Source organism: Nymphaea colorata, chromosome 8 (genome assembly GCF_008831285.2).
Source record: "Nymphaea colorata isolate Beijing-Zhang1983 chromosome 8, ASM883128v2, whole genome shotgun sequence".
In the NCBI taxonomy this organism is placed as follows: Eukaryota; Viridiplantae; Streptophyta; class Magnoliopsida; order Nymphaeales; family Nymphaeaceae; genus Nymphaea; species Nymphaea colorata.
Window position 1 is genome coordinate 14,639,344 of NC_045145.1, and position 9,762 is coordinate 14,649,105.

At 38.5% G+C, this 9,762-nt stretch overlaps 1 protein-coding gene across 4 annotated transcripts; it reads right to left on the reverse strand.

The window, feature by feature from the left end:
• LOC116258767 (uncharacterized) lies at positions 1–5,942 on the reverse strand. 4 transcript variants are annotated; one of them, XM_031636146.2, is made up of 4 exons: positions 5,458–5,942; positions 3,122–3,171; positions 2,133–2,226; positions 1–1,506 (listed from the first exon to the last, which is right to left on the reverse strand). In XM_031636146.2, exon 4 carries the CDS (start codon positions 1,495–1,497, stop codon positions 379–381), a length of 1,119 nt encoding a protein of 372 aa, XP_031492006.1. In that variant the 5' UTR covers positions 1,498–1,506; positions 2,133–2,226; positions 3,122–3,171; positions 5,458–5,942; the 3' UTR covers positions 1–378. The 4 variants fall into 4 exon arrangements, with proteins under 4 accessions (XP_031492006.1, XP_031492004.1, XP_031492005.1 ...); XM_031636144.2 differs by lacking the exon at positions 2,133–2,226 and having other exon boundaries at positions 5,458–5,941; XM_031636145.2 differs by lacking the exon at positions 2,133–2,226 and having other exon boundaries at positions 3,122–3,221; positions 5,458–5,941.
• Positions 5,943–9,762: the final 3,820 nt, after the last annotated feature.

Genomic DNA, 9,762 nt, shown 5'->3' on the forward strand with positions numbered 1-9,762 from the left:
TTTAGTGACAAGAGGCCATTTCCATAGCATTTAACAAAAAGTACATTTGCCCTCATCTTTTCAGTGAGGCATCAATCAAAATTATTATTTTCACAATCATGCAGAAAGTTGCAAGGATGCAACATCAAGAGAAACCCAGCAGCCGGTCCCGTACTTCAGGTTAATAATGAAATGCCCGTAACATGAACAGCGGAATGCATCATGATAAAGAAAAAAAAAATTAAAATCAACCACCAAGGTAAAGAAACGATCCCAGCATAAATGCAGATGACGAGTTTTACACCAACATGCTATGTTTTTTCCCCCTTTTTTCATTTCTTTTTCTATGACCCAACCTACCTATGTCTGAAAGGTAATTCAGCTATATACTATGTCTCCTCAAGTCAGATCAGTTAGTGAGCGTCTCCGGCTTCTCCGCCTTCTAGCAGAATCCTCTCTGTTTGCCCTCCCCCTTGCAGCAGTTGTGGTCACATTGGCAGTGGTAATAGCTGCTGAAGTATTAATGCTCGGTGATTCATCTTCATCAGAGGAGATGATAGTAAGTGCCTCGTCATGCCACCGGCTTCGCCCTGATGGCCCCATTTCCAACCTCCTGTAACCTCTGGCAAGACGCCTCAATCGCGAAGTGAAATTACGGCCACCCGCTATGTTGCCATTGGGCCCAAATGCCTGAAAGAGAAGGAGGACATTCAGCCAGTTGCTTTCATCTATGCCTACCTCATCACCATCGCTTCCAAACCCATTGCCTTCTATAACATAGTCTCCTAGTACCATGGCCCCTGGCATTGTTGACCTGATTGTGCTCAGCACATCATCGTGTTCACGTTCATGTTCCAAACGCCTCCAATTCTGTTGGAGCACTGGATCCACTTCATGGGGGCGGGCACAAGGGTGTTCTGTTTTTACATGCTTCCTTAGTTCTTCGTAGTTTCCTATATAGGAGCATCCATCCTGCGTGCAGCTTCTCTTCTTGGTATTGAGATAAGCACGAGCAGATTCTACCACTGTACATCCCTTAACCTTTCCACGACACAATGGGCATACCAACTCCGTGAGCTCCCATTTTTCTCTAGATTGGGACCATCCCATATTTGTAATCCCAGCAGATCCATCTTCAAGTGATAAATCCTCACTGTCAGAAATGGCTACGGTAGAATGGCCTATATCATGGAAATCAGAAACAGCTGATCCCTTAGATGCTTTTCCATATGCCTTCTTGAACTGATCAAGACAATTGGAGTACCGGTAACTGGTGCCACACATGTATGGGCGACAGCCTTTGTCATGAGATGAACAGAGAAGGAGAACTGCATTATGTGGACACTCCATGCACACTGAACAGGTTATATCATCCCAGTCTTTCTTCCCTGTAGCTTCCACAGTTAGGCATGGTTTCTTGCGGATAAGATCTTTGTTCCAGTGGCACTTCTTCTGTGGGTATGGGGATGCCCTTGCTTGGCGAGAAGCAAATCTGCGCCGACTTTTGCCTTTTGCCATTTTGAATAACTACAAAAAACATAGCAGCACTGAGACACTGGGCACACCATCTCTTACGGTTGCAAGGCGAGTCAAATGTGCCTTAAAAATGCCAAGAAGCCAGACAAATAAATATAACCACAAAATCAATGAGCCTGCAGCCACAAGAATCATTTTCCACCTTCTATATCAACCATAAGAAGTATAAAATAGTATCACATAAAAACTAAAAAAATGTAAAGATAGAGCGATCAAGAGTAATTTGCACATTTTAAGAAACCCATCTCTAAATCTCATTCTTCATATATTACCATCCGTGAGGGATCCATATTTAAGTTCCATTAAGGAATTTGGACACTCCCACGAGCAGGAAAGGCAGTAAGACAATGCTTTGCCCTTTAGGTTGTATGACACTTGTCCTGACATAGGTTTTGGATCTAGAACAAAACAAACATACCATAATCTAAACAAATCACTCTCATCCAATCTGCACCAGATTCGATCTGCCACTGCTCTCACATAGACTACTATGTCCAGGAGGAGTCGGTGCATGTACAGCAACCAGTTGCAATGCACAATGCCTTGAAAGAATACGGCAGTAATATAAGCATGCACGATGTGAACTAGAATCCATCATGAAACCACACCAAGTTTACCTGAAGTGTTATGCGAAAAAAGGAAAACCAGATACAATCAAAGGTTCATGCCCAAAGGACAGGTGACTGGAGCTGTTATAATCTTACGTTCCACCTGACAGATTATGCATCTTTAAGAGAAGGGTAAACAATTTACAACAATAACAAGGCAAATTCTTGAATACCTATAAGCAGGCAATGACCAAGAAACTTAAAATGGTTAGCTATTGAAATATGAGCGTAAAACAAAGCGAAGGGAAATAAATAAAAAGTGAACAAGCAGAAGGATAGCCCTATGAACTGACAGTTCATCTAACAATCAGCTAGCATATTCAACCAATTTGTCAGAATGCTTCTCAAAGATGAAACTGAATGAAGTCACATTCAAATAAATATTTGCAATTCTTAAAGAAAGTCGACAGCACCAAATGAAGCTAATAAAAATGCAGAGCAAAGTAGAAAGCTAATGAAAAATCACAGCGGCTGAATAATATCCATGAAAGCAATTAGACAAAAATGCCACGTGCCCACAACAAAGGCAAGTTGTCAGCGAAGCCACCTGATATAAACACACAAATACATGTCTATCTGCATAAAAACTACATTGATCCAACTACAATGACAAGAAATAAACTTGTAAAGCCCATACCATATACATTTAAAGTCATAGTTATCATATAAAGTCAATGCACTAGATTTCTGATCTAGATATTTACTAAAACAAAGGACTTGTCTTTGTCTAAGGAAACTTACCAAAATAATTTTCAATCCACAAAATAATCATTATGTGAACTGTAGCCTTTACCAATTAGAATCATATGCGTACAGCATAATGGAGGTTCCTTGAACCATGTTTATTGCAACTAACCTATGTGTAAAATAGTAATCTTATCACTTAACTATATAAACAAACCATAGGTTACAGGTTCATTTCTTGTAAACCAGAAAGCTAGGAATTTAAAGTTTTAAACCAATAACTTCCATATAAATGGATAGAGATCAGCATTTACCAGGCGAGAGAAATTTAATCCACAGAAACTCTGACTTTGTTTAAGTGTATCTGGAATACAATGCACATAAAAACAGTTTCAAGATTATGAAGAAAGATAGCTGCGCAAAAAATAACAAGTAGAATGGTCAGAAATTTGAGTCGTCTGGATTCGACCCATACTAAAAAGTGTGCCCTAAACTCAGTCATGTATAAAAAGCAAATGCAGTAGTCACCCTTGTACTTACAAAACACACATAAATCTCTTAAGGTTCATAGTTTCATACGACAATAAAGGGGGGAATGGTCCGGCCGGAGCAGATGTTTTCCAAGTACAATGAGTCAAACTTATTACGGACTAGTTCATGGTTTTGTATGACATAAGATGCCAGAAAATCCATAGTCTAGTCCCGTCCATTTTTCAACAAAATCATGCCTCATCCCTCAACTGCCTATGGATAACAGAAAGCAGCAAAAGCATATCCAAATAAATGCTATGCATGCAGAATCCAAGCCCATTATGTGGGTTCATCAAGCCATTTACTATGTCTACTAAGCAATAAGCACACCTCTGTCAGGATTCTCATGATCTAGGTGTAGCTACATGGATTTACAGAATATAGTTGTGTTCCAGTTGAATTGAGCAGCCTCTAACATCCACTAAAATCGATAACCACATACACCAAGAGGCAGGATCTTTGTGGGACAAGTCAACAAGACAATTATCTGGAAAATGTTTAGAGTTAAGACATTCCTATTATCTTGTATTGATTTGTAATTTTTGCTCACTTTGAATACAAACTGCAACTGTAGTTAAAATTTAAAAATGAGTACTCTAGATCTAGAAAAATGAAAATTCATCTCATGCCTCAACTCATAATCAGTAGCATTGGGTGTTAGCCTCTAATAATCATATATAAACAGAGAAAAATCATCTAGAGCTTTTGAAGCTTTCCTAGTCTTGGCAAATACAGACCTTCACTCCAACTGTGTTTGTCCTGTTAGATCGTCTAAGAAGCAAACATCTAAAGCATTCTGAAGAAACCAATGGGCAGTTCATTTGTTGCAACATGTAAATAACTAAAGCTATACCTACCCAATTTGCCTGTGTACTCTTTTCAAATGATGAAATTTTCAAAAGAACTTATTCTACATCTTAATCAATTCAAACATAAAACTTTTATTAATGTGTTCTATGTTTGCTTTTTCTCTTTCCATCTTACCAAAGATAATCATAAAATGAGCAACAACAAAGAACCCAAAAATAAAATCAAAATGAAACTTCAACAGGAAGCTAAAAGCAAGTGGAATAGTGGATCAACTAAATTGATGTGTTCTACTATTTCAAGTTTAATTTGCTAGAGAAAAGTAGAAGGTAAAACATGATCAAGCTCCCAAAACTGCCAAATATTTTTTCCACAGCCTGAATCTAAAGTCTACATGAGTTTTGCACGGCAGATAGACAACAGAATAAGACATGAAACAAAACAAAAAAGAAACAGGGTTTAGATGGAATGACGACTATGAAAATATCCAAGTGTAGGAAAGGGATTAGCAGAACAATTATCGATTTTGGCTTCCCAGTGCCCCTAACCTTCACCACTATGCCAATGTGGCAGCCTCCATGAATACCAAGTATCGGAAAACAAATGATTCAACACGAAAGTGGAATAAAAATTGAAGTTCAAGCATTCTTCTCAATGTCATCTGCAATCAACGAGATTCCCAATGATCAAGAATCATGTTAGCAACTAGCTGCATGATCCTAAGTCTAGGTCAATGCATATAGATCGGCAATCACCACGCAACACAATATATAATTGGAACCATCCAACTAACGAACATGGGTGAGGCAATGGACATCTGCGCATCTCAAGTAGTGAAGGCCACACATGCATACAACTGGCAAAACACAAGGTTTTAAATTAAAATAATCAGGTCAAACAGAACAATGGTGCAGAAAGCAAATCACACACCACAGGTAACAGCCAGGCAAAAGGTTAACACAGGCCACCCCCCAACCCCCACCCAGACAACACACTACTTGCTTTAAAAAACTCAACAATTACATCAAATAACAAAAAATTCAGATCTCACTTCATTAAAAAAATTAAAGCGAAAAGAAGACGAATTTTTCTGATGCAGCCACATGCAATCAAGCTTTTAGATATCCATCACGCAAGAAATACTTTAATTGCTTTCGGGAACGGCGTGTGACAATCAAACACAACAACGAAGCAAATTACCAGGCAAAACACCCGACGAAAAGCAAAAGCAAGAAAAAAGGGGGGAAAAGATCGCGTGTTAGAGGCGAAAATCTAGGATTCCCGCTTGAGAGACGCGGGAAAGGGGACTCACCTTCCCGAGCGATCGATACTCCACCCGCTGCGCAAACTAGGTCTTCAAACAGAAGAGGAGCAATACATGGGCGAAATCTAGGGTTTTCTCGTTCTCTATTTCGGGAAAATGGAACCGGAGAAATGGGTGGAAAAGAAAAGGGAGGAAAGCCAAAAAGGAACGCTGGTCTTGGAAGTTTAAGGAAGAAGGGAGAGGCGGAGAAGGAGGAGAACTAAAGACCAAGGGAGAGCATTTCGGGGTGAGGCTTCGTTCCGAGCGAGACGGCCACTCTCCGTGGACAGGGACGAGAAAAGAGAGGTGGCCGAGCGTCGGGGAAAAGAAGCCGGAGGAGGGAAGGTGGGTGAAGCCGAGGAGAGAAACGTAATGGTGTTGGTGGCTTTTAACGAGGGGCAGCTCCGAGCTCGAGTCGAGCAGAGCGACAGCAGCGGCAATGGCGACCGCACCTCGTTGGCTCCCAATAAGCAAATGGGCTCAGCCCAGGTGAGGTGAGTTCTCTGTCTTTCTCTACCGCACATATAATATGAGCATCTCGGTTGTTAACGCAACCAATTAAGTCTGCCTCGTGATCCGTGACCACGTTGGGCCGGTGAAAAAGGTTCTTCTTTTTTACTCGTGCTGGTCTTGGAACGACGGATCGGATCAGATCCAGAAAAGGAGTTTTTATTTGAATATTTAGTAAGAACAGATTCGATACTGGTTTCGAAAAAAAAAAAAAAAACTGAATAAGGACCCTTTCTAATATAAAGCTCAGTTTTACTAATACTAATCAAATAAGAGTTGCTAGATCACAATTTTTTGCGTAAAGTGGAAATAATTTGTAATTTAAAAGAATAATGTTGATAGTAGAAACTGTCACCTGTATCCATACCTCCTAACCAGGAGGTGAGCTCGTCGATGAAGATTTCTTGAAAAGGAAAGGCACTTATACGACAAAGGTTAGAGTTTAATACTTGAATTGTTCCTCTATAACTTCCTAGTGTCCAAGCTTTGAAGTCTTTCCAAGTTTCTGCATATTTAATTAACATGAAGACAACTAATTGAAAATTAAATAAGGGGGATCAGACTATGACTTATAGTACGAATTGTACATAAAAAAAAAAAACCAACATAGAACAAGTCTTTTTTTGTTTTTACTTCCGAAAAATGTCCCAAAGTTCACTACTATGGTAAAAACTGGATTAATTGAAGAACAAAGACAGTATTGAGATCTTGACTTACTTTGGTTTATTTCTCAATCAAAATGCAACTGACATTCAAGTTAAAAAGAAAAAAATGTAAAGCAGTGTAGTTTATACTTAAATATGCCAAAATGTGATGATCTCTATATACGGATTCTTTCATTTTTGCATTGTATTTTATAAGGTAAAAAAGGATTGGGTTTTGATGTCATGACACCGAACTAACATAAATGCGTTCTCTACGACAACTAGGCATTGTCTAAGTTGGGCCGAATCTGGCATCTGACAATTGGGACTTGGATCTGCCAAAGATCCAAGATGCCTTTCCCTGACTTGGATTTGGTAACGAGTTACGAAATGGTGCGGGTCAGATTAGCGTAGGTATCTGAATCATCTTTATAGCAGCCGTAGTGGTTCGACTGAGACCCGCCAACGCCAAGTTGCGTGGCCCAACTCATTCCTGCCTTATCTGGGGGTCCACATGACAGGATTTTCATAGGTTGGTAAAAAACAAAAGAGGATATGGTAAAATATATACCAAAAGTACGTTCGAGCGACAATTTTGTGCCAAGGAATATAAGGAGCGTGGTCCAAGAGTATATTCCTTTTACCGCCTTTTTTGTATGATAAATAATGGAAATTTTGATTTCTTTGAAAAATAAATTTTAAAAATACATGAATAGAAATTGGTAGGTGCCATAATTATGAAAAGAAAAAAATGCCGAACTAAATAATTAGGTGTCTTTATTTTTTTTTTCCTGCCTTTTCTTTCAACTTGAAAAAGATAAAGATGAAATGCTTAGTTGGTTCCTTGGGGGAGCATTTGATTGATTGCCCCCATTGTATGATTCTCATGATTTGAAAACTATTTATTTAAAATCCAACTCTCCCCCCTCTAATTTTAAATATAATGTTTTCTCAACACAAATAGTAAGCAAGGGTTCCAATCGTGGAATTTACGTGAGACTAAAGAGCGTTAATTTGATGAACCATAAATTTTACTTTACATCTTTTACCACGTCGTATCCAAATACCCAAATCAGATATAGCACCTGTGCGTTTGGCACCAATTATCCAAATTAATACATTTAGAGAGGTGGGTAGTTATTGCCTTAACTCCTCCCAAGTAAACAAATTAATGTAATTGAGTGTGACCTACCAAGGCGCCTGTACAAAAAATAAAGGGACGTATTTAAGTGTATTTAACGATAAAACTGTAGCCTTAACTCTTGAGCGAATTTATAGGTAGAGCATTTGCTATTTTATAGGCAAATAAATGACATATAAAAAACTCCCCCACCCTCCCGCCTCCTAATTTAGACATTAAATAAGCCAAGCGAATATGAAGAAGCCAAAAAATAATTCTGACAAATGAGGAAGGCGGCTAAGTTATTTGAATATGAATTTCACTTACCAAGGTTGAGTCTAAGTTAAAGTGAATAATACAACTCAAACCTGAACACATATTGCGAATTCCATACGTAGCTCCGGATCCAGATTTGCATTACCCAAGTTTCGATCCGAACGGGGTCCGAAACAGCCGAAGAGTCGACCGCCTCGAAGAGACGTGGACGGTTCACATTAAGCTTAAAGCAACAAACCTTCCACCGTCAACACATAATGATTCATTGGGGAAATTCCACCGTTTTGTTTCAACTTTTGTAAAAGTCTCACTTATTAATATTTTATAAAAACCAGAAGCATCGAGCTTTTTTTTTCTAAATCCAGAGTTAAAATAAATGATATGCTAACAAATAAATTTTGTGTCTGTTAATATATCCAATGTATTGGCCATGAGGAAGCTTCAAGAACCTGGCATATAATGTGCTGGAAGAAGGAAAAAAAAAAAAAAGGGTCATTAAAAGGATAGAATTGGAGCACTTTCCTGGAATAGGTGACAGATAGGTGGGCCAAAATGTAAATAATTTCGAAAATTAATTGAGCATGGCTGGCCTGCGTTTCTTGCACGCTGCCTGGCGTGTCACTGGACTTCACGTGACGTCTTCAAAGACGCGAAGATAATTTACTTTTGACTATATAACGGGATAATCAAATTTAAATTAAATTTCTCACAAAATAATTATATTCAAAACATATGTTGGTAAGACAAGCCCACATTTCTAAACATAGAGATCCCATTTATATTTTTTAATTATATTCAAATTTAATGTTTAACCAACCATCATTGTTTTTAAAATTTGGCAAAAAAAATAATAAACTTTCATATCATGCAGGGCAAGGTAGAAAAAAGTTTGGGGAGAATTGTGATCATCGCAATCTCCATTGCATGTCTATTCATGGTTGTGCTTCAAAGGCAGTAAAACAGGAAGGCAAAGACACTCGGTATTCCAATAAGGGTAGATCTAATAAAGATACATAGTACCAAAATCAAGAGTTGTCATAGTGGGGAAAATGGAAACGACGTCAAATCTATGTAATTCAAATGGAAAATGTAGGAGTTGCCATGCTAAATATAATACAATCAGTTTTTACTAGAAACATGTAGAGAAACTATTGAAATAAGTCCTCTCATCTCATATCTAGTATTTTTAAGCATCATAGTTATTATTTTAAAGAAGAAACAGGCCTGGGGATCGGTCCGGCCCAGCCCAGCCCGACACCCAAAAGCCGAGCTTAGGTTTTGTTTAGTTAAAAAAAATATACATTTTAAATATAAAATAATACATAAATATATATTTAAATATAAAATAATACACAAAGCGGGCCGAATACAGCTATGTCGAGCCAACCTGGGCCAGACCGAACCCGCAGGCTTGGTACGCGATGCTCCGCACCAGATCGTATAGAGGGGAGAAACCAGTTCTTTCATTCACAGCTGGTCAAAACATCATTTAAAGAGATAAAAAAAAGGTAGCCGTAAGATAAATAAAACGTAATTGTGTACACGGTTCAGACTCTTACCAAAATCGGTGATCCGGACTAGATCTGACTATGATGAAGGAGCATTAGATTCAGATCATCAATCTTTAAAGGGAGAGTAAGAAAATCCATGTTCATCAATCTTTTTGTCCCCAATTTTTGTATCTACCAAATTTTGATATAGCTCTTTCTCTTTCTTAACGCTACAAACCCTCTGCTTCGAGGGGAGGGTCTCATTTTATCGGCT